At 52.4% G+C, this 24,275-nt stretch overlaps 1 protein-coding gene across 22 annotated transcripts in view; it reads right to left on the reverse strand.

Moving 5' to 3' along the window:
• Positions 1-2,172: 2,172 nt before the first annotated feature.
• Positions 2,173-24,275, reverse strand: part of PTPRS (protein tyrosine phosphatase receptor type S) — a 149,129-nt gene continuing 127,026 nt past the window's right edge. For 14 of the 22 annotated variants that reach the window (XM_048287757.1, XM_048287755.1, XM_048287754.1 and 11 more), the window contains 14 exons: positions 22,904-23,016; positions 20,532-20,579; positions 16,935-17,032; positions 14,555-14,678; positions 11,729-11,904; positions 11,058-11,177; positions 10,783-10,937; positions 8,752-9,037; positions 8,154-8,332; positions 7,336-7,462; positions 7,130-7,255; positions 5,779-5,933; positions 4,937-5,072; positions 2,173-4,416 (listed from right to left, as the gene is read on the reverse strand). In XM_048287757.1, coding sequence (XP_048143714.1) covers positions 4,348-4,416; positions 4,937-5,072; positions 5,779-5,933; positions 7,130-7,255; positions 7,336-7,462; positions 8,154-8,332; positions 8,752-9,037; positions 10,783-10,937; positions 11,058-11,177; positions 11,729-11,904; positions 14,555-14,678; positions 16,935-17,032; positions 20,532-20,579; positions 22,904-23,016 — 1,912 coding nt within the window. In that variant the 3' untranslated portion in view covers positions 2,173-4,347. The remainder of the gene's footprint in view (positions 4,417-4,936; positions 5,073-5,778; positions 5,934-7,129; positions 7,256-7,335; positions 7,463-8,153; positions 8,333-8,751; positions 9,038-10,782; positions 10,938-11,057; positions 11,178-11,728; positions 11,905-14,554; positions 14,679-16,934; positions 17,033-20,531; positions 20,580-22,903; positions 23,017-24,275) is intronic. The other 8 variants (XM_048287763.1, XM_048287752.1, XM_048287751.1 and 5 more) reach the window with 1 other exon arrangement.

Here is a 24,275-nt window from a genome sequence, read left to right on the forward strand (position 1 = left end):
ATCTCTAATAAAGTCGCTGTCAAAGCTGTCATTTGGAGCTCGTGTGAGAGAAAGAGAAGAGAGAGACAGAGTGAGGGAAAAAACCCTGGGATCAATAAGGAACAAGAGCCTCCCCCCCCAGCTGCAAATGGGCATCAATGGGCCATCACTTAGAGTTTAATTAAAATGAAACTCAGCCCCGTGCCAGGTTTCAGGCTGGTGCTGTCTGGAACAGCAAACCTGGAGAGACTGAGCTTGGAGCAAGGATTCCTGTTTCATTTGCCCTCTGCAGCTGGGAGGGGCACCAGGGTGCAGTCGGAGCATACCATGCACATCCCAGAGTCAGGAATCATTTCTTATTTTTTTTATCATTTGCTTTATCATTTATTAATCCCCATGTCAGGCTGTTGCATTCAAAAACTATAATTGGGATGTAATTCCAGCAGCTTCTCCTGGGAGTGCTCCCTGTGAGCCTCACTCTTGGGCACTGCCCAGGCTCCCCAGGGAATGGGCCCGGCCCCGAGGCTGCCAGAGCTGCAGGAGCATTTGGACAGCGCTGCCAGGGATGCCCACGGTGGGGTTGTTGGGGTGTCTGTGCAGGGCCAGGAGCTGGGCTGGATGATCCTGGTGGGTCCCTTCCAATTCAAGATTTTCCATGATTCAATGAAAAGATTTCATCCCGTATTTTCTTCCCTAACTGGCCTCCTGCAGAGTTGGTTGGGATTTTTGGAAAGCTTTACTTAGTTCCCAGCTGCTGTTCCAATTCTCTTTGCCACTCACCTTCCTGTGCTCCATGTGGGGTTTATTTCAGTTCTGTGAGGGGTTTGCATTTCAATCCGAGGGATGGTCATGCCAGCTCAGAAAAGGATGGAACCAAAATAAGAGCCTGGAGAGCAGTGATGGGAATGATTATCGTCATGGAGAGACAGGAATAGCAGTGCTGGGAGTGCAGGGGAGCAGGTAGGCAGGGAGGGAGGCAGGGAGGGGAAGGCTGAGAAACAGAGGAAGAATCAGCTTTTCCTTTCTATTCTTCAATGATAACATAAAGTGAGCATCAAAAATCCCCTCACTGATGTGAGGCTGGGGAGGTGCCTGTGTCTTGTGGCTGAGCTGTGGAGCCACTTGTGCTACAAATTTCCTTTGAGTCCAGATTATGAAGTCAAAACTTGTTACTATTCCCAGACTGCCTGGAGGGACACACGTACATGAGCTGTGGTTATAAACCAGGAGATTTCTGGGGTTTATTCCTTTCTCTTTTTTCCTGTGCCATCAGGGTTGTTGCTGTTTGATGTGTGGTTGGCTCCCTCCCCACTCCATCTCTCACATGGAGCAACAACATTTTGGAGGTGATGTCATTCCCTGGGATCTCAGAGCACCTGATGCTGATCATGGTTCTCTGTGAACTTGCTAATTAATTTTTTGTTCTTTTCTTTAAGCTGGAGTCAAACTGCTGCTGGTGGTGTCAGTCTCCCATAGGGAGAGGGGGAGCTGTGGAAGGGAGGGAAGGATCCCAGACCACCACTTCTGTCGTTCTCCAAACCCCCGTGTCCTCGCCAGCCTTTCCCAGCCGTGCTCCTGTCTGGCCTAAGGTGGGTGAGGTGGAAGCTCAGGCTGGGCTGCGCCTACCTGTGAGCAAGAGCCAGGGTTGGGAAAGCCTTTGGCTTGGCTTAGGTCTGGATCAGTGGGACAAGGGGTTTTCAGCAGCTCATAGGACCCCAGAATGGTTTGGTTGGAAGAACCTTAAAGCCCATCCAGTCCCTGGCCTGTGGCTCTGCATTCTCCTCCCTCTGGGCTCCATCCGGAGCAGGGACAGGGATCTGAGCCCTGTGCCCCACCAGGGACACACGGACAGGGCAGCAGCACCACCCCCAAGGGGTAAAACCCCCAGGTGGGCAGAACCTTTCTGGTGGATCCCGGTGCAGGCTGAGCTCCCCCCACTCATCCATCGCCGAACCAGCAACACCCTCGTGCCTGTGGCACTGCACTTTTGGGCCCAAAGCTCCCCAAACGAGCTGTTTCTTTGCAGCCACATGTTTGGCTTGTACAGGTGCCTATTTTTAGCAGGAGCAGAGGGAGAGCAGAGGGAGAGCAACTGTTCCCTGGCCCTGGGCACCGGCAGGACGGATTTGGGAGTCTCTGCCCAGAGCAGCTGCCTCGGCCCTGCCCCTCCCACACACACAGGGCTGCAGCACGTTCAGACAATCTTCCTTTAATACAAAGTCAATATATCTACATACACCGTGGTATGAAAACCACTTACTGTTTCAGTTTGAAATAACAGTGTGAAAGCAACAGCACTTTGCTCTCATACAAAGAAAAAAACCTCCCCCCTCCCCCCACCTTGTCCAGTAAGATTTTGCTGCAACATACTTAGAAATTTGGGCAACTTTCACACAAATAAGTAAAATCTCGAAGAAGCCTTTCAGTCGGTTCTTTTTTTTTTCTTTTTCTTTTTTTCAGTTAAAGACAGGAAATGGGTTGTGTGGGGGGTTCTGGGCAGCACTTGATGGCCATGATTACCCCTTCTAGAAAAATAAAAAAAGTGGAAAGGGCAGAGGTGAGCAGAGTTTGGGGCAGGGTGGCTTTTCTCAGATATCCTGTGCTCTGTGCATGGCTGCACTGGAGCCACAACCAGCACAGAGAAAGGCTAGGCTGGTACCTGCAACACACCTGGGATGTTAAAACACCTGATGGGTGTCAAGGCTCCGAAATCACATCTCTGTCTCCAGTCAGCAAAAGCCTCTGGTGTTGATGAATCTCCCATTTCAGCCCTGGCCCTGTATGGCCACAGCTGAAGGGGAGGGAATTGGCACTGCCACCACCCCTTCCCCTGCTGCCCCCCCACCCTCCCAGGGATGTGGGATAGGTCTGTGATTTAAAACAAAAGAACCCAAAAAAAAAAAAAAAAAAATCCAGAAAGGACATTTTGTTTTTACATGAGCAAGTTAAACCTTTTAAATGGTAGAAAAGCAATATGTAGAAGTAGCAATTTGCACTGCATTTTTATATATCACAGCCATTACACGTAACATTTCTACAGTGAAAAAATAGACTGTCTTTGAACATAATATGAACAAATAAGCAAATTTTTCTTTTAAATTCATTGACTGATATTCTTTGTCTTTTTTAAAAAAAAAAAGGAAAAAATACACTATTTAAAAAAAAGGTAATGTCACTTGTTACAGTTACATCAATACTTTAAAGAAAGCCACTCACAGTATTTGCCATTGGATGCACCTTCCTGGATCTTTCCCAGTTCTTTTACAGCTGGGGCATGTTGGGGACAGTGGGACGTGGGAGCTGTGCAAGGAGTGCTGTGGTGCTGGGACAGTCCTGAGAGGAGCTCCCGAGAGCTGCTGAGTTCAGAGGCGAGGGGCTGGCACCAGGAACCAGCTGGATATTGGAAACAAATTTCTGTAGGTGCTTCTGGGGCTCCTGGCAGGGACATTCTGCTGGGCAGGGACATTCTGCTGGGCAGGAACGGGGGACGCAGCTGCTCACAGCAGCAGTGGGGTGTGAATGTGCAAAGAGCCTGGGGAAGGGGCTGCCTTTCTTCCCGGGGTGTCCCACCCTGCTCCAAGGAAAGCCAGATGGGCTGGAAACGGGCCCAGACCCAGCAGTCAGAGACCCCAGCCCAAGCAAGGGGAGGGGGCCACCCCCCACAGCCAGCTCTGGGGGTTGTAACTCTCGCTCTTTCTCTATCCTTTTAAATATCCTAAAAAATAAATTTTGGAATTAGAAGAAATGAGGAATGTTCCAAGTATTCAAAATGTGAGCTATAAAACCTCTGGCGTGGCAGGGGCATCCCATGAATGCTGTTTGCAAGGTGCCTGCAAGCCCAGAATCATCCCAATGCTGATACTGAGGTTATTAAGACTCCAGCTAGAAGAACTCCTGACCCTAAGTTTGCCTAAGTATTTAGATTTAGTTCCTTTTCTTTCACAGAACACCTCCAATTCTGCAAGTGACTTCCTTTAAAGACTGCCAACTATATTAGTAAATAAACTGAACTCTAATGATGTAACCAAAGTCGGTTTTTCCTTCCCTTCTCCAGCAGAAACGTTTCCCAAGGTGTGTTGTAGCTGTTGGATCTGTTTCCCCGTGTCCATCCGTCCTCCCCAGCGAACACCACCTGAGGTTCCAGAGCAGTTCCGAGCAGCCCTCCCGAGCTGCCGCTGCGAGCGCCAGGTTACAACATGGAGTTCCCAAAGGGGTGTTCCTTCCAATCCTCCCCCCTGCTCCCGATGCATTGTCCAGATGAAAAGGTACTTCTTCTGAGTCAGTTTTGTAAGTTCAAGCGCTCCTCCTGGGTCAGAAGAGGCCTTCCAGGACTGAAGTGGTTGGTAGAGTCTGCACAACGATGGCTTTTTATGTTGCATAGTGATCAAAACTTCCCAGATACTCCAGAGCTGCCTGGTAACAGAACTGGTATTCATCCTGCCAACAGCAAAGAGAAGCAGCCTCAGAGGTGGGAATTGGCTCCTCAGGATCCCTGTCCTGCTCTCCAGACAGCACGAAGCTGAGCAGGAACCTCTGTGATTCTCAAAGAGATGAGAACTCCTGGGAGAGGGAAGTTCCAGCCTTTCCCTTTATGTCTGTGCCTCTCAGGTACTGAACATCCCCCACTCTTCTGTCAGCCCCACAGCCAGATTCTTGTTCTTGGATAAGAATCGAGGCTCCAGACTGGGATGAAATCTCTAAGGGACTTTCTAACAATAGGCACTTTAAATATTTTAAAATTAATTTTGTATTTCTTAGGTGAAATCAGCAGTGCAGCCTGGGCTTGCTGAGTGACCCCAGCTGAGGGTTTGGTAATGCTCAGAAAGGCCAGGCTGGACAGGGCTTGGAGCAACCTGGGATAGTGAAGGGAGTGAAAAGAGAGGGTCTTAGGGCCCCTCCCAACCCAACCCAACCCAGCCCATTCTGTGATTCCTGGGACAGGAAGGGTCCCCCTCACCTCTGTTTGCACCATTGCAGGTCGTTGTGTTCGCAGCATCTTCACTGTCTGGAAAATATCTACAACCCCCTCGTAGCGCATCCGCTCCAGGACGATGCTCAGGGTGATGAACACTCCAGTCCTGCCCACGCCAGCACTGCAGGAAGGGGAGGAAGTAAACAGGGAGCTGTGGGCTACAATGTTCAAATGTTCCTGTAAATGCTGGGGTTGGGGTGGGGTTGGGCTGGGCGCTGTGAACATGTTGGAAGTGCAGAGCCTGGGTCAGTCCTCCAGGAGAGATATCCAGAAATAACCCAAGTGCCAGAGTGTGACCCAAAAAACGTTTGAGAAAGGCAAATTGAAAAAGTTAAAAGCTTTGGGTAGTGGTGGAAAAATTTTTCTTCATATGTAATGTTGGGCTTTTGAAATTAAATAATTTTAATAAGAATGGATCATCCTGTCCTGCCCATGGGTAAGGAGGAACAAGTCTTGCTAGCAGCAAACACAGCCCAGCAATGCTGGAGGTATAAATTGGGCTGAGACTGGTAAAAAATACTTCCAATTCTGCAGGTCAAATATTATAGATATTTTACAGATATGCTGTAAATAACACTGTGGTTCTCATCTCCTTCAGAGTATCAGCATTTCATACCTCTCCTCCAAATATAAAGGGTCAAAAGCCTTGTGGGCAGGGCCAGGGCTGAAGGGAGATGAGTTTGGCTGGCAGAATCAAGTGTTTGGCACTGACACCCCCAAGAAATCTCCCTGCAAGGATGCAGTGGGAAAGGGGGGAGACATCTGGATTTTAATTCCTTCCTTTAATTCCACATCCCCAGATGGATGAGGTGTGTCCATGAGCCTACCTGCAGTGGACAGAGATGGGGCCATCCTGGCCAAACTGCTCCTTGGTCTTGTGTACCTGCCCAATGAAGTCGATAAAACCTTCTCCTGATTTTGGCACACCTTGTTCTGGCCAGTCAGTGAACTGGAACTGACGAACAGTTCGTGACTGACCGTCCTGGGGGGACAGAACAGGAATAGTAAAACACCCTGTATATGTGACAGAAAACAAAGAAGGCAAAAACACCCCCTATTTTTGTTGCTAGCTTGTTAAAGGGCATGAAAAGTTGAGGCAACTCAGTGCTGTAGTCAAGTGCACACGTATTTATTATCCAGCCCCACCATGACAGAGCTGCTTGTGTTGCAGTTGACGTTCCTGGACTCAGCCTGTCAGCACAGATCCACGTCCTGGCAGGTGCTGAAAGCTCTGACCACTGCAGACAGCACAGATGGAGTCTTCAGCAAAGGAACGTTCAAGGTGAGGTGTTGGCCTCTCTATCAATCTTCACAAAGACTTGCCACAGTGTCAGAATTACAGCTGACAGGAAGATAAATCTTGTTCTATGAGGACTGATGAGGCATCCTCCTCCTCAACCTTGCAAATTGAATTATCAGGTTCTGGAATACTTAGGCAACCTCAAAAGCAGGAGACTGAGCTGTGAGAGGGAGGGTTATGTTTGCCTCAGAAATTTGAGAAGGTATTGAAATGCTCCTTTGGATGAGAAACCTGACATTGAATTGAAGATTATTGGAGTGAATTTGTCCCTTTGAACATGACTGGCAGTGGCTCCTCTTCCAACCACAGAAGTGCTCATTTTCTGTAGGGTGCAGAGAAACCTTTGCAAGGTTTTTATCAACTTTTTTTGGGAAATACGTTCTGCTTTCACCTCAAATAAGCTGCAACTAATCCCCAAAGCCAGGCACATCTCTAACAAAGCAACTCCCGGTGGTGAAAGAGGTTTGAAACAGCTTTCAATTTATAAGAACAAATATTCCAGTACAATCTGTGTGTGTGTGTTCTGTTCCTGATCACAACTGAGCTCTCAGGCATGCAGACTCCAAACCTCCTTGGGCAGCCCCTTCCACTGCCTGACCACACTTTCCATGAAGAAATTCCTCCTGATGTCCAACCTGAACCTCCCCTGGCACAGCTTGAGGCTGTTTCCTCTTGTCCTGGGAGCAGAGCCCGACCCCCACCTTGTTCTGTGCAGGAGCTGGACTCGAGGATCCTTGTGGGTCCCCTCCAACCAGGATATTTTATGAGCTCTCCTCCACTGAAAATCCCAGAGAAAGTGTGGATACCTCAGCCCAGCCCACCAAACCCTGTTTTCTGCCAGTTTGAACCACCCTATCCCAGCCCACGGCAGCACCTACCCTGGCATCCGTGACCTTGAACTCCCGCAGGATGTACTGGGGCATGTTGTACTCAGCCATGGGGTCCACGACGAAGTACTGGTACCGTGCCGAGCGCTCCGCGGGCCAGTACTGATGGCACTTTTCCTGCCCAGGGCAGAGACAGGTCCCTGTGAGTCCTTGTCCTGCAGGAGTCCCCTCCCAGCCCCTCCTCTGCCCCCACTCACCCGCCCCATCTCGCGAAGCTTCGTCAGCATCACGACGATGGTGGAGTTGTTCTCCCAGAGCATCCTCCAGAAATCCTCGGTGGTCTCTGCCAGCGGCCCCTGCGTGGCAATGTAGGCCTTCTGCTGCCTGGGGGAGCCCAAAGCAAGGAGGGGTCAGGCGGGAGCACTGCGTGGGCAGAAGCTTTGGGAAATGCATGGAAAGGCTGGAGAGTGGGAGAGCAAATGGAAATGCTGGGGAAGGACTAGAACAGCACAAGGTCTAAAGGGGTGGGGGTGTCTTTCGTGCCAGTGGTCAAAAAAAAAAAAGAGCCAATGGTGAAGCTTTCCTTAAATATCACTTCCAAGGGGAAAATCCAACCACCAGGCTGCCCAAATCCCAGTGCCACAGCTGGGGCCAGCACTGCTGGTGCGCCTGGACAGGAGGAAAACCTGCACACGGAATTGCTTTGTTCCCTCCAAACCCACTCATGGAGGGTTGCAGCTCCCAGGGCTGGAGTTTCTGGGGGGAAGCTCCGGGGACTGCAATGCCCCCAAATCACAAAGGTAATAAAAAGGCCAATCCGTATTTGGAAACTTCCCAACAGCAAAATCCACCCCTCACTGATGCTCTGTGTTCAGGACCTGCAGCTGGAGAAGGGCTGCGCTGCTTTAGGGGATCAGTAATTTAAGACCATGGGGAAAATGTCAGCAGGCTGGATTTGGGTCTGCAGGGGGATTTACCTCTGGTACCTGTGTGCAGGTGATGGGCCAGCCCAGACTCCCCGTGTGGGGCCCGGCCCAGCCCCAGGGGCACAGAGCTCGGGTGGCCCCGGCCGTACCTGTAGCCGTCGATGAAGCTGGCGTTGATGTAGTCGGAGCCCTCGACGCCGCGGATGGGCTGCAGGCACACCCGGGTGGTCTCGTAGGGCATGATGTTCACCAGGCGGTTCTTGAACTTGTTGCAGGGCAGGTTGGCGCTGATGAAGCGCGAGGTGTGGGCCTTGGAGTTGGCGAGGCGCTGCGGGCAGAGGGACAAACCATTCCCTCAGCTGGAGTGTTCTCCTGACCCTGTGCCAGCCCCCTTTACCTGCCCTGCCTGTTCTACCCCTCCGTGTGCCCTGCTGGGGTTTGCTTTTGGGGTGGGGCACAGAGACTGAGGCCTTTCCCTAAGCAAAACTTCCAGAAAATACTACTACTACTACTACTCAAAAAGTTAAAAACCCCTCCAATTTAAGAGGGAGCAAATTCAGTCTCGATCTGGAGTGACCAGGGAAGCTGCCTGTGGTGCCCGGCAGGTCTCCCCTGGGAACTGCGTGACTCAGTGAAGTAATTACCTCCCACATGGAGGCAGCAAGGTCCCACTTGCCTGATGAAGGCTCCGTGTGACCACCGAGCCCTGCCCAGGCCCTGCCGCCCCATCCCAGCACCCACACTCACCTTGAACTCCAGCTCCATGCCCGTCACGTGCTCCCTGGCCTCGATCTGTGCCAGTTTCTGGATGTAGCTGTAGAGGTTCCGAGCCGGGACCTCGGTGTTGCCGCAGGCCACGGCCTCGAGCAAGGCATCGTGGATGAAGCTGTACTGGTCCTCTGTCTGCACCATGTAGTTGCGCTGGGACCTCATGAGGGTGACGTGTCCGTAGATGTCCACGGTCTTCTCGTGCTTGATCCTCTCCAGCATGGCGTCGATCACGATGAAGCAGCCGGTGCGTCCCACGCCCGCGCTGGCGGGACAAGGGGAGAGGGAGGTGAAGGATTGGCTTGGCCTTCACTGGGCAGGTGCCAATCGCCCCTCCACACCGCTCTGTCCCCTGTCCCCTCCACACCGCTGTGTCCCCTGTCCCCTCCACACCACTCTGTCCCCTGTCCCCTCCACACCACTCTGTCCCCTATCCCCTGTCCCCTCCACACCGCTGTGTCCCCTGTCCCCTCCACACCGCTGTGTCCCCTGTCCCCTCCACACCGCTCTGTCCCGTCCCCTGTCCCCTCCACACCGCTCTGTCCCCTGTCCCCTCCACACCGCTCTGTCCCCTGTCCCCTGTCCCCTCCACACCGCTGTGTCCCCTGTCCCCTGTCCCCTCCACACCGCTCTGTCCCCTGTCCCCTGTCCCCTCCACACCGCTCTGTCCCCTGTCCCCTCCACACCACTCTGTCCCCTGTCCCCTCCACACCGCTGTGTCCCCTGTCCCCTCCACACCACTCTGTCCCCTGTCCCCTCCACACCGCTGTGTCCCCTGTCCCCTCCGCTGTGACACCCCAGGCCGGGCACAGCTGTGGCAGCCCGAGGCTCCAGCAAAGGGCTGGCACGATCTGAAGGCTGAAAAAGCCTGTTTAATCTCTCCGATCTCAGCAGCTGAAAAGCCACTGATGTTGTAACGAGTAACGTGCGTCACCTCTCTCCCTCAATGTTTTTGTGCAGCGAGGTGACATCAGACCTGTGTGTAATGGCATTTACACCTCAGCGGGGCTCTGTGCTCTCTTGTGCCACTGCTAATAAAGGGTTTCCTTTCACCATTCCAGTGCTGTCCCTTTTTTCATTGAGCCCCCTTGATCTCTGTTAATTAGACTCCCTAACACCTGAACCAAGCAGGTGACTGGAGCTCTGGCAAGAATTTAGCAGCTGATCTGGGAGCTGGTTGTGAGCTGACAGCTCTTTATTCATTTTCTGAGGTGCACAATAATTGCCATGTGCAAGGATAGTGATAAGTTGCCTGCTCACAAAGACTGTTAAAATGGCATCCTCCAGCAGAGGCAGGATTAGCTTCCCCAGCAGCCTGTACAACTCAGATCTTCCCCCAGTGCCCAGGAACCCACAAGCTCCTCCACACCCTCCTGAGGAACACAGGGATTTATCTGCACTGAGACTTCAAAGATTCCTCACTGGGTTCTGAATTGAATTAGGGAATGTTACCTGGCTTCAGCTTGGCATTATCAGAAAGGCTGCAGCACTCAGAAACCCTCTGTCAGTCACTGTCAGCTCTGCCTTGGGCAGCTGAGGCAGCTCTGCCTCCCAAACACCCCAAACACTCTCCAAGGTCGCACCTGATCCTCCTCCTTTCTCACTGTGACCAGAGACAATTCCACCACACAGAACCAGACACTGGTACAGCACCAGGCACTTCCCATTGCTTAACAAGATCATCAAATCCCAGAATGGTTTGGTTCCAAAGGGACCCTAAAGCTCATCCAGCCCCACCCCCTGCCACGGGCAGGGACACCTTCCACTAGACCAGGTTGCTCCAAGCCCTGTCCAGCCTGGTCTGGAACCCTTGATCTGAGTGATTTGGTACAAATTACACCCCTCATCATCTCAGAAAATGCTGTGGTCAATGGAATCCTCAAGTTTCCTTCTCAGATGCTGCCTGGGAATCCACCTAAGAGCCATCCCTGTCTCCCAGGTAAATCCACACCCTCCTGAACTTCCGCCTCCCTCGCAGGTGTCCCCATGCCAGGGGAAGGGAAGCTGTACCTGCAGTGCACCACGATGGGACCAGCATCTGGGGGGTTGCAGGTTTTCACCCGTCTCAGGAAGGCCAGGAACGGGGTGGGGTACTCGGGCACGCCGTGGTCAGGCCACGCTGTGAACTGGAACTGCCGCACCTCGCGCTTCTCACTGGAGCCGTTCTGCAGGACAAGGGAGCGCCAGGGTCAGGGGGGCACCAGCACCCCAAAGCTGCCTGTGCTGTGTGTGCAGGGTGTGCCACAGCCCATCTCCAGGGAAAACGGGAGCAGGAGCCAGCTCACCTTGTGAAGGGAGAACGTTCGGACGCAGAACGTGGCCAGTTCAATGGTGTCCAGCAGCGTCACTTGGATCATTCCGTAGGTGTCCGTGCCTCGGCCTGGCCAGTACTGGTCACACTTTATCTGCAAGACAGGAGGGATGGCTCAGTGCTGGGACAAACCCTTCAGTAGTGGGAAGCTCATTCCCAAACTGCCTTGCTACCAGTGAAGCTGGGCAGGTGGCAAAGGCAAGGAGAGGTGCAAGAAGTGTCTTTGCAGAGCACCAGGACAGGGACAGACCCATCAGACAAAGCTCCTACTGACTAAGCACAGGCTTTGATGACACATCAATCCCAAAGACAACAGACTGGAATGATCCTGAAGATTAGAGGGAATGTACTGGGGCTTGTTAAACAAGAGAACTGAGTATGAAACTTGCCACATGATTAACTCCAAGACAGACATGCAGTGGGATCCAGCAGCCTCTTCTCCTGGAGTTGCCAAGGAGGCTGCAGCTTTCCAGGGTGAATGGCTTGTTTTTTTAAAAGCAATGAATCACTGAACTTTCAGGGTGCTGTCAGAGCAGGCAGAAATCCCCCACTGGCTGCACATCAAAGGGATTTGCTGTTTCCCCAACCCTCCCCTCCAATCCCCCTGGATTATGACTAACCAGTCATCTCTCTCACGCATCTTACCCGTGATTTCTCCTCCAGCTTAGTCATCATAACAATGGTGGCTGAGCGCTGCTCCCACACCATCCTCCAGAAGTCCCCGAAGGTCTCTGGCAGAGGCCCCTGGGTGGCAATGTAGGCGTTCTGCTTCCGGTACCCATCGATGTAGTTGGCGTTGATGTAATCACTGCCCACAATTCCTGTGTCAAATCAGCAAAAATCAGAGAATTGCACAGGACTTCACACAGCTGGAAGCATGAGGAGATTTTTGCAGGGATGCTGTTAGAGAGAAGTCCCCGGCAGAAACACCAGAGCCTTTGTGGCTTGGTGGGTCAGAATCACACAGGCACTTGGCAAGGTTTTCCCAGCTCAAGCTCCTGCATTGCAGGGAGACAGTAACTCCTTGCAAAAGATATTCAAGAGACCGAATATCAAGCCTTGAAACCATGGTGTTTGCACTCGTGTTAAACAGGAGCAAAGCCCTGGCCCAGGGCACCTGCTGCACCAGTGTCCAGTAGGACAGACCTGAGTCCTTGTCCCAGCCCACCCCAAGCCCAGGCAGCAAATGACTGTGTGGCCCATAGTCGAATCCCAGGCATTGAGCTACAGCTGGACAGAGTAAAGAATAAAACCAAGCTTGATTGAGCCAATGAAGGCTTTGAAATCACAGGCTTTGACTCACTGTAAATTGCCTCCTGTCATTTTAAGAGTGGGTTTTTTTTTTAAACTTGCATGAGTTACAGGCTATTGAGTTCCAGCTGCTTGCCTGGGTCCCTGCTTGAGGGTTTGGGATGAGCAGGAGGCACTGCCAGAGTGAAGAGGTTGATTGGGACATGGCACGAGAAAGCTGCTCTGGAGTTAAAATGGCCCCTGGCACGCGGTGCTGCCCAGGTTCAGCTCCAGAGAGCCGGCGCCTGGCACGGAGCAGCCGCACTCCGGGGTGGTTTGGCTGTTCCCGAGTACAGCCGAGCGCCTGGCAAGGCTGGCAGGATCTGCAAACCCACGATTAACTCGGTGCAGAGTCCTCCTGTCTCCCAGGGAGCCAAGGGTGGGGAGCAGCAGCAGTGGGGAACTGGGCTGCAGCAACTGGGGCTGCGCTGCTGGCGAGGGGCGAGCCCAGAGCCGCCTGCCCGTCCTCAAGGGCACTCAGGAACTTCAGCTTCTGAAGAAATGGCTTTTGATTAAATTTCTGGAGGGTTCCCTACCCCTGCTCCTTCCCAGTCTGAAATTTCAGGAGGCAGAGAATGTGGCTGTAACGGCAGGAGCGTGATCAAGGCTGAGCTTCCAGAATTAATCTCCTCTCCAGCCCCCTGGGGCCCACTCTGTCATCTGAAATGGTGGCCATGAGCTCCTGCAATGTTTTGCTGTGTGACAGGCCCAGCTTCAGAGAAGTCACAGAATTAAAGCCACTACTTCTTCCTGACCAAGCAGCCAGTGACAATCTGCAGCCTTGACAAATCCAGATTTAAAACAAAGAGAAAGCAACAAAACTAATTTCTCCAGCTCCTTTCATCCTCCAGCCCTGAGCATAAAATAGAGCCCGGTAGGAAGGGGCACAACAGCCAAGACGTGTCAGAACCTCTCAGATGCTTGAAAATTCAACCTTGGCCCATCATCCTTGCACTGTTGGTCCCTCATGGAGCCCTGGGTAGAGCTGGGACTGCTGCCTGCATCCAGCCCCAGATCCAAGACCAGCCCAAGTGTCCTTCACTCCCACACTTGTGCTCTTCTCCTTTCCCTTGAATGACAAAGCAACTTTTTAAAGTCTCTGCTTTCCTTGGCTCATACAATATTAATCTCGGAATTAAACCAAGGCAGAACACAGCCAGCTTCACAAGGAGAAACATTGAAAGCCCTCTAATAGCAGACCAGAGCAATCCAGATTTGTGCAGTTTTTTGGCAAATCACCACTCTCTGCTGCTGCCTCAGCTCTCCCCATTCCCCGCACCCCTCGGAGCTACTGTGGCACAGGGAGATTATTTTAGCAATTCCCTGGTCTCAAAGGCTTCTGAATTAACCTCTGCATTCACCAGGCAGTTACCAGGACATCCCACACCCTCTCTGCTCTGATGATCAGCTCTTGGCAACGCAAGACTGGCCTTGAATGCTTTATCCACCCGGCACAGCCACATCCTGAGCCCATGAAACTCCAATATTATCTCGGCAGCAGCAACCCAAGCAGGTGCCCTGTTCAACTCCATCTCAAGCCCCTCTTATCCTGGCATGCACTGGAGCAGCTCTGTCAAGAGCCACGAGTTGTGAAATTTAATGTAAATTTTCTGACTGCACCATCGCTCACATAAGCAGCTCAGGAAACAATTTATGACCCGTCAGGCTCACACTAACCCCTTCTTATCCTGAGCCTTTTAGGGGCCAGGGCTGCAGCAGGAGCTGCTATCAAGTGATTTTTATGCCTGTACAACTCAGCGGCCACATCTCTGCGGCTGCTGCCTCTCACATTGGTACAACCAGCCCTGTGCTCGCTTCCCATTCCTCCCTGTGCAGCCCCGCTCCGCGTTCCCGGCCGCCCCGTTCCTGCTCCCTCTAAAGCCCTACGTGGTCTGAATTCTTCCTGTTAGTCAGAGATGTATCAAACAGGCATCTCCAAGCAAAGGGAAGGCAGTTTCTTGATAAACCAGCCCTTCAAATGAGGGATTGCAGCTCCAGGGGAATATGTCAGTCACCAGAATTTAACAAATGCCTGGTTTACAGAGGTATCTCCTGCTTGCCAAACTCTCAGGGAGACGTTAAGAGAAGAATATAAATAGAGATGAGAGAAGAGCGTGTGCAATGTGTTCCCTGCAGGAACTCCACCCCAGCACTGCCCAGAGGAGTGGGGATGCCCCGTACCTTCGATGGGCAGCAGGATGACCCGGGAGTGGTCGTAGGCGATCACGTTCGCGTAGCGGTTCTTGGGCTTGTTCACTTCCAGGTTGGAGTGCTCCCAGGTGAACTGCTGCCCGGGGTCGATGGACTGCAGGGGTCAGGAAATGGGAGAGTCAGTGAGGAGAAAAGCAGCAAATCCAGTCTGAGCACTTGTTCCACGTGGCTCTGCAGGTCTCGCTGAGGAGCGCAGCGATCGCCGTGTGCATCCCGCAAGAATCCAGCTTTGCTGGTTTATGACCGTGTGTGCTGCCCCATCCCTGAAGTGCCCAAGGCCAGGCTGGATGGGGCTCAGAGCAACCCGGGACAGTGGAAGGTGTCCCTGCCCATGGCAGGGGGTGGCATGAGATGGGCTTTAGGGTCCCTTCTGACCCTAAAGAAGTCACCATTCTGTGACTCTATGATTAAAAGCTATTCATGGGCAGCAGGAAGGGACTGGGCTGCTCTGTGTGGAGCAGGAACAGCTTTGCTTGGGACCACAAGGACTCAGCACCGAAAGTTTCCCAGTGCAAATGGGGACGAAGCCCCACGGGAGCCTGGCAGGGCCAGGAGTGCATCCCCTAGCACAAAACAGGGGTAAGGACCCCGGCCTTAGGACACTCAATCAACATGGATTTTTCCCAGAAGGGATGAAGGAATAAACAATGAAATGCACTGGAGAGAAAAAGCCCCGCTGCCTGTCCTAGTGATTTATGCCAGGTTTGGTGGTCGGGTTTTTTTCCTCTCTAAAGTCCAGCTGTCCCAGATATGGAAATTAGGTTAATTACGTTTACCTCTAAATCCTCTGCCAGAGAATTAAATAAAACAAGGGCTTAATTCCTTCATCATTTTGCAGAGCCCTTGGGGTTTGCCTCAATTGGAGGCTTGGCAGGAATGTACCGAGCTGTTTCCTGCTGCTTGCTCTCCCTCTCCCCACCACGCTTTGGGGACAGGGTCCCAGATCCCAGATCCACCCCTCTGAGCTGGCCCTTGCCCGGCCCCGCTGCCCTCCCTGCCTGTGCCCACCCTGGAGCTCCGCGGGCACAGCGTGGTGCAAAACCAGCTGATAAAACTGTGCTCCTGCACTCTGGCTGCAGAGAATTCCTAACTAATGGGTATTTATACTATTGTAATGTGTCTGTTTGCTCTCCATCCCTCTAATCATGCCTCGCCTTCACTTCATTAGCGATGTTTGTTCAGCTCTGGCTCTCCCACTGGAGGAGGTTGGGCTGGCACGGAGCCAGGGCACTCGGGATACGGCATTATGCAAATCAGCCTCTGGAATCTGGATGGAGCACATGAACGGGCTGCTGCTGCCCCCGTGCCCCAAGCGTGGGAGGAGGGACCCCGGCAGAGCAAAATGCGCCTTATCCAAGACGTGACCCCCGCTCCGGGTGCGGAGCCGCCAGCACGGAGCCGCTCCCGGTGATATCCGGGAGTCGGGACAGGGAGAAAGCATCCCTTTGTTTGGAAAACATCCACTCGCTCCCTGCCTGCAAACAGACCGAGGCAGTCTAGACTCGTTATTAGGCTAAAAATACCAGGGCATTTGATGTCTTTCGACAACAAAACCAAGAGTGGAGAGAGGCTTTTTACAAGGGCATGGAGTGATAGGATAAGGGGCTTTAAACTGGAAGAGGTTTTAGATTGGATATTAGGAAGAAATGTCTCCCTGGGAGGGAGGGCAGGCCCTGGCACAGGGTGCCCAGAGCAGCTGGGGCTGCCCCTGGATCCCTGGCAGTGTCCAAGGCCAGGCTGGACACTGGGGCTGGGAACAGCCTGGGACAGTGGGAGGTGTCCCTTCCATGGCAGGGGTGGCACTGGATGGGCTCCAGCCCAGTCTGGGATTGGGTAATCAAACATTACCAGGGCAGGGAAAACGTGCACAAACCCCTCAGACATGACATGTACGAGGAAGTACAAATCTTTAGCTCCGTGGCTGCTGATGGCATCAGTTGTGGAGGACTCCCTGCTCATCTCACTCAACCTCAGCTGTATAAACTGGGTGTCACAGTCCTTGTTTTGGTCCCCTCCCTGTCCTGCAGCAAGACACAGGTACCCCAAGGACAGCTCCCATCCCATCCCATCCAGCAGTCACCTTCCAGGACTGCATCCCCCTTCTCCGAGGGAGCTCAGCCTCTGCTGACCGGACAGGAGCAGCTCATGGACCAACCTCTGTGTTCTTATGAGCTGGAATTGAACCCAGCAAAGTGCTCAGCAAGTACTTAAATTTCCAATACATAAATAGCTTTTAAATTTCAGCTAACCAGATCTTTAAAACAAAGCTGTTTATTTGGATGAAGGCCTGTCTGAATTCCCTAATTCCTGGCTCTGCAAACCCATGCACAGCACTCACTCTTGCTCATACCTCATACTCTTGGGATAATTTCAGGTTATCATTAGCTTTGAGATGCTCTGTGTGTTCAGCCAGCTCGGAAACGGGGATGGGCGGGTGGCTGAGCATACCTAAAAGACAAGACAGCAGGAAAAGAATCTCATTTAATAATAACTAAAATTCACAACCGTTGCGCATTTTATAAGAAAGAAGGAACAAGAAAAGAAAATAAATTACAATGTAAGATCTGCAATGAAAGTAGGGAGGTTAGAAGAGAAGAATTCAGGGCTCGAAATTGTGTCCTTGGGAGTAAAAAATAAAAATCAAGGAAATTAAAAAAAATAACAGTAAAATGAGAGTGTTCCCGTGATGGCCCCATTTTCAATGTGGAAATCAGAGCAAAACAAAAAGGAAAATCCGAAGAGCAGATGCGTGTTAGCGATTCCAAAGTGGACTTGGAATGAGCAAACGCTGCCAGAGGAACCTACGCAGCAAATGGCACAGCACCCGCCGGGATCAGGAACCAGCTCCAACAGAAAGGGAGGCAAGGGCAGGATCCAGCCAACCATGGTGATGTGGGCAGGGGATGGGAATATGCAGATGTGGGGAAGCAGGGGAGGCTTTTCAGGAACTGGACTTGATGATCTTTAAGGTCTTTTCCGACCTCAAGGATTCTCTGGGTTGTCCTTTGCAGAACATCAGTTCTGAAGTTCTCGCTCTGCTCATGGACACTGAGCTCTGACGTGCACCATTCCCAGAGTGCAGCCAGGCCTGGAAACACCCAGCTGGCTCCTCTTCCCACTCATGGCTGGTTCCTTCTACAGCACAGCCCTCCCTCCCTCCCACCGTGGGTTGGGCTGCACCAGCCCCATCCAGGCTCTGCTGGGAATGGTGTCACCTTTTGGGAAGGACAGGCAGGGGGATTGGAACAATTTGCTGCAGGGTCTGATGCCCCTGAGCTGGTTCAGCTGCTGCCCCTGCAATCCCCACCAGCACTTTGGCGTGCTGGTGCTGAGGCAGCCAGAGCTGCCAGGGAGCTCATTGGAGCCATACTGGGAGGTCCCACCGGCTCAGACTGGTCCAACTGGGGCACATCTCAGCCACCACCAGGGTGAGCAGCCATGGCTGACTCAGTTTTCAGCCTGGGATTTGCACATCCTGCTCTGAAAGGGGCAGCTGGAGCTCTGGGAAGAGCAGGGACCCTTCCCTTCCTACAGTCCCTCAGTGGCTACACTACCAACCCAGGCAGAAAAGCGCTCCGTGCTTTGCTCATCTGCATCGGATTATGTTTTTTCAAAGGCTTCCCATGCTGTCTGCCAGCCTCTCCAGAGGCCTGGAGAGCAGCATTCCGAGAAGCCCTGGGCAGTGCCCCCGATGAGAAGGACAGGAGTGGAGAAGAGATGGAAGCCAGGGAGAATTTCGAGCCCCGTGGGTGTTGGTGGGTGACAAAGCAGTGGCGTGGTAGCAGCATGGTCAGATACTCTGAAAACTCAGCACAGAGATGGCAAAGCAAGCATGACATCCTCAGTTTTACAGTGATTTGGGAGAGGTGCTGCTTCCCCCAGGTCTGGGCACGGGACGAGTCTGCCATACCTGGACAGGTTTCTCCTAAGCTCACCACACATCTATTTTCAGCACAAGGAAATACGGCTGAAAATAGAAGAAGAGAGAAAATACACCAAAAAAGCTCACAAAAATAACCCTGAACTATCCTGGAGGCTGTGCTGGCTCCACTCCAGTCTGCTGGGATCAAGGCAGGAAGCCTCTCTTGGCTCACGGAGGAGAAACTCTGATTTAATCTCTTGTTGTCCTGTCCCATCACACCTGGAGAAGGATTATTTCTCCTCCTAGATGGAGGGTGGCTGCCGTCCACCCCAGCACCAGATGCAGACTGGGGCTGTTGGGAGGAGCTGGTCCTCTCAGTGTGGGATGGGGAGGCCACCCAGGCTGAGATGCTCCAGATCAGACCAAACCAGCTTAACACCACCAACACTCGATGGACTTGCAGGTTAAAAGGAGAAAATAAACAATCCAAAACCTCAGTAATAACAAGTAAGAAAACCCCCAGGTTCTCCTTGGCTCAGAAGTCATGGAGCAACATGTGCGACAATCTCTGAGCCAGTGGGAAAGGCCCACAGTGACACTCTGGAATGAGGAGTCACATTCCCCTTGAAGGAGTTTCACACATTTGCTGCATAAAAGCTCCAGAAAAGATCTAGAGTGCGACCAGCAGCTCTGCCCTTGGCTGGGGGTCATCCTGCTTCCCCTCCAACCCTCCCTGCACAGAACCTGGCCGGGAGCACATGGAACTCGCCTTGTTCTGCTGCTGTTAAGGACAGAAACTCCTTGTGGGATCAATTTCTAGGGCTCTTTGGAATAAAAGAACCTCTGCAGCAATAAACACTTCCCTGGTCAAAATGCCAAATGCATGGGGTTTCCAATAGGATCCAGGAGTTTGCTATGAAATGAGGCAGGAGCGGCACTGAGCTGCTCAGCTGAGCAGCTGCTCTTCCCTGATTTAATTCAAGAACCCATTTTGGGGTATGAAGGGCTGAGTTCAGCCAGGAAAATACCCACAACCCCTCTGTTACAATGAGGGGGTTGAGGGGAGGTGGCAGTGGACTGGGACAATTGTGACATATTCCATACCAAAGAGAGCAATATTTGGGTTGAACTATTCAGGGAAATATCCCAGCCCTCGCATCTCTGAGCACAAGCAGCATCTGTGACTCTTCATATTTGTCAGCTGAAACCTCACATACTTCCCTGCCCAGTATTAAAAAAAATCCAAGCCCAAACCATCCAGCAAGGCTGGGATCTTGGCTCCTAATGGGATGAAATCTTTTTGAGCCAGTCTCATCTAACATTTCAATCACTTGAATCTCTCTAATCTTATCACAAAAGACTTGATTCTCTGTGCACCAGCCAACTCGCCAGAAACGTCACCCTAACATCTGCTCCATGGGCCAGAGCCCATTTATCCTGCAAAACCACCGTGGCTGGAGGCACTCCTGTGAAACCCGGGGGCACAGGCCCCTGGGGTGGCCTCTGGTCTTTGTGCTCCTGGAACAGCTCAGTGCCAAGGAATGGGCACCTGCCACAGATGGGGAATGGCCCTTTCCCCTCCGAATGAAAAGGCGCCCGTGTGGCTCTTTCAGAGGGGGGATCAGCAGCTGCAGCTCCCGTTTCTCTTTCCCTGCGTTGCAAACACCAAAACACAACCCCCAGTGACACCAGTGCACGAGTACAGGGGACACCGAGGACACTGAGCCAACACCAGCGATGGAACATCTTCCACAAGGGGGTAAAGGCAGCCCTGGATCCTCCTGGGACAGCGGGAGGCACCGAGGGATGGACGGGGCCCAGGTGCTCCCCGGGCTCTGACCTGCCCCTGTGTCCTCCGAAGGCCTCTAACGGGATACTGTAAAACTGGAAGTGCAGTTCAGACAAACAGATGGCACAGAAAAGGGATGAGATGGGCAAACACCGCAGGAATACGGAGAGTTCGGCAGAAAATCAAAAAATAGTAACAGGAACGGAACAAGAATTGGAAAGGAAAGTGACAGAAGAGGAAAATAATAATGGGGGGAAAAATGAAACCAACAGGAACAAAAACACACAGGAACTAACTTTCCAAGTCAAACTCAGGGTCACTGAGAGGGCTGCTCAGACCAGAATCTGCAGAAAACAGTAAAAAATAAATAAATAAAAGATACACTTTTGTAAAAATTTCATGCTAATAAAAAAAACCAAAAACCAACATAAATCTAAAGAGGAAAAGAAAGGTATTTTTGTGCTGATTAGGATAGGATATCTAAGATGTGCTATGCTTTCCCCTCTCTGAGCTGCACATTCCCATTCCCATGTCCCTCCTCTGTTTCACTGCTGGAGACACGACAGAGATTCTACCTGGGGTCACCTGTCTGTAGAAGAGCCTACAGGCCCCTTCTGAACCACAATATAGTGAATTTAAATGCCTTTAGCTCAGAGGGCACCTGTGGAGTCTTCCCCTGCAAACTGCACCACAGCCTCTCCATCACTACCAACACACTCCAAGCTCATTTTTCCATCCATTTCCATTTTCACCCAATATTTCCAAAATTCTCTGGGAGGCAGGTGATCAACTCCCCCAAATCCTTTAAAACCTTTTAGTGCTTCACAAATTACAGAGCAGAGTAACACTAGGTAGGTCAGCTCTGCCCAGATAAACTTGGAAAGGAAAGGGCAGCATCTTCCTAAAGCCAGACCAGACACAGCCAGTGTCTTTTGGAATCTGCAGAGCCTTAATGCAGGTTTTGATGTCTCAGCTACCTTTTACAAGCCTCTCAGAGCCAGAATTCAGAGGTACAGCATGACCAAAGCAGTGGGGTCAACAGAAGACTGACTCCCTCATCCATCGATCCTGTTACCTGATGGAAGCACCCTCAGCTGACTCTGCTGTCCTGTGGGACACAGAAATTCCCACTCAGGGAAACACATGAACCAGCACTTCCAGCTGCTTCTTGGCACCAAGACCAAGCTGGAAGACCCAAGTCTTTTATTTTTATCTCAGCACAGCTTTTTCATCTGAGGGAGTGCAGCTCCTCCTCTTGGGTCTGCCACCTCTCTCCACCTGGAGCACTCACAGGAACGCTCCCAAAGGAAGCACCCAGACAAGGGCAAACTGCTGCTGAGCTGCAGCTGGGAGCACTCAAAAGATCTCAAACACCCTCAGACCCTCCTGCAAGAGCAGCAGTAAGAGGTGATTTAGGGACCTACCTGTGCTGAACTGCTGCCCCTGCAGGACGGAGCGAACCCGCTGCCATCCCTCAGCTGAGCATCGTTCCTAAGCTTGGGCTGATCCCCACGGCTGGTTCCGAACTCATTTTGATAAGAGCCCCTCAGCTCAGCGCTGCCTCGTGCTTCCCTACAAATCCCTGCCCTCTGGGTCCCTATTGCCAGCGTCACCCTAAGGAAACTCGACAATGCTAAGGACAGGACTGGGATGGGAAGGGGAAACAGGAGCTACAGAAACATAACTAACGAGCACAAAACAGCAAAAAAAATACAAACAAACTGAAAACAACAGCCAGCCCCCAAAAAGCACAATAAATTCCCTTCCAAATCCTCAAGCACCAAGAACTTGGAGGCAGAGGCATGGACAGACACTGCGTCAGCATGGCCACGTGTCCGTCTGCGTGAGGACGTGCCGGGCGTGTCAGTGGTGGCTGCAGAGGTGCCATGCAGGCAGTGGGACATGCATGGACATGGGCACACGTGTGTGCAGGAGGGAGCGTGCACGGAGCCTCTGCCCGGAGCTCAGCGCTGCAGGGACAGGCTGGCCCAGCCCCAGCAGTGCCCAGGGCCAGGCTGGACAAAGCTTGGAGAAACCTGGGAGAGTGGATGGTGCCCTGCCCACAGCAGGGGGTGGGACTGGATGAGCTTTAAGGTGCTCCCAACTCAAACCAGTCTGGGACTCCATGACAGCATCTGCACCAAGCGAGGAGACGCTGCCTCATCTGCACCAAGCAACCAGCTCCTTCCTCCCTGCACGGCCCACAGGCCAGGCCTGGCTCCCAGCAGGAATGGTCTGGCACCAGAAAGCACCAGTTCCAGGTGTGGATGGAGCAGTGGGTGCTGGGCAGCCCGCCATGCTCCATCTCCCCATCTGGGAGCTCCCAGCTGGGGCAGCACTGGTGCTCTGGCGTGTCTGGCACAGCCATGGCGCTTGCAGCTCAGCCCAGAATGCACCAATTTATCTGGAAATCCAGGAAAACCCTTCTCCCTGACTTGCCAGCACTGGGCACAGCCTGTGCAAGGTCCCTGAGGATCCCAGCAAAGGTTTCTTTCAGCATTCCCACTCAGCACAGACAGGGCTGGGGTTCCTTGGCTGTGCCCAAGGGCAGCACTGGGTCTCCAGGCAGTGCCTCAGCAGCCTCTGGGCAGGCAGGAAGGGCTCAGGGAAGGGCCAGGTGCTCCACTCCTGCCTTCCCAGCGGGAGAGGCTGGTCAGCAGCCGGTTACCTGGAGTCTGGAAGTTGATTCGCCTCATTTCCACGGGGTCCTTGGGGTGGTGGGGGGCGATTTCAGCGTTGTTCAGGAGGCACTTGGTCCGTGGCTCTGAATCCTTCCGTTTGCTTCACAACAAACCCAAAAAGAAACAAAAAAGACCAGAAAGAAAAAGCAGCTTAGCTTCTGGGCCTTGTGGTCTCAGCTACTTCTCAGCCACTCATGTTCAGGCACGAGCAAAGCTCCCACTGACAATCAGAGGTGCAGCCAGGGGTGTAAGTACATAAAACACATCAGAAAAGGGACGAGGTTTGGAAGGTTTGCCAGTGCTATGTTCGAGGCATTGACAACGGCCCAGCAGCCCCTCAGCAGCTTTCAGGTAAGCCTGGAAGTTTCCCCCCTTCTCCCAGCAGCAGCACAGACTGGCAGCCAGGAGCGGCGGAGGTGCTATGAACCCCGACCTCACCCTCCCTCCTCAGAGCAGCCTTCACTGAACTCTGCAGAGCAAAAATCTTCCAACTCTGGCCAAGCCATTTCCAGCCTGAAAGAACCAGAGCCAGCAGAATCATTTGGAAAAGTACAGAATCTCCTGGCCGTGACCTTGGACGTCAAGCTCTGATATTGCTGTTGGCTTGTTCAGGAGCTCTCAGAGCTGCCCTGCTGCAGACAGAGAAGTCAGAGCAGCAGTTTTCAATCTTTTTTGAATGGCAGAACCCTAAAAATCTGGGTTCAACAGTGTAGACACATCCTCTCCCAGCACAGCTGTGCCTGCTGAGATCCACCTCTCCTCCTTGCCAGGAGCCGGAGCCTGCTCCAACCTGCCAGCTGAGCTGCACATGGAAGTGTTTCCTAATATATTTTCCTCCAAATGGGTTAGGTCAGCTGAGGCAGTTGAAAAAGTCTTGGCTGACCCGGCTCATTCTCCTTGAAGAGAATTTAGAAGCAAAGCCCAGTGCTGACCTAAAGATGTGATAACCCCTTGGAAAGAAACAGTGATGAGCTGCTGGGAGCTGAACTTCTCCAGAGTGAGGAGAACGTGGCCCCCACCCTGAGGCTTGGAAAAGTGGTCCCAGCCCTTCCAGCGAGGCGGCTGTGGAGCTCCTCACCTCTCCTGCTTAGGGTGCACAGAAGCCTCCAATAATCTGCCCGCAGCAGCAATGGCAATTACTTAGGCAAGGAGGGGGTTATTCAGGACATTTTTAGCTGTCTCTTGATGTCATTAATAGCCAGAAGAAGTGGTGTGAGCCCTGCCAGCACTGCATGGGGCACCATTTCGGAATGACACCACTTTGCAGTTTGGGACTGCTTTATTTTTGCCGCAGTTCTGGAACTGCTGTTAATAGTTCACGGACTGAACCCATCAGTTACTTTTAGTGAAAGCTTTCCC

This window comes from Corvus hawaiiensis, chromosome 28, assembly GCF_020740725.1.
Source record: "Corvus hawaiiensis isolate bCorHaw1 chromosome 28, bCorHaw1.pri.cur, whole genome shotgun sequence".
In the NCBI taxonomy this organism is placed as follows: Eukaryota; Metazoa; Chordata; class Aves; order Passeriformes; family Corvidae; genus Corvus; species Corvus hawaiiensis.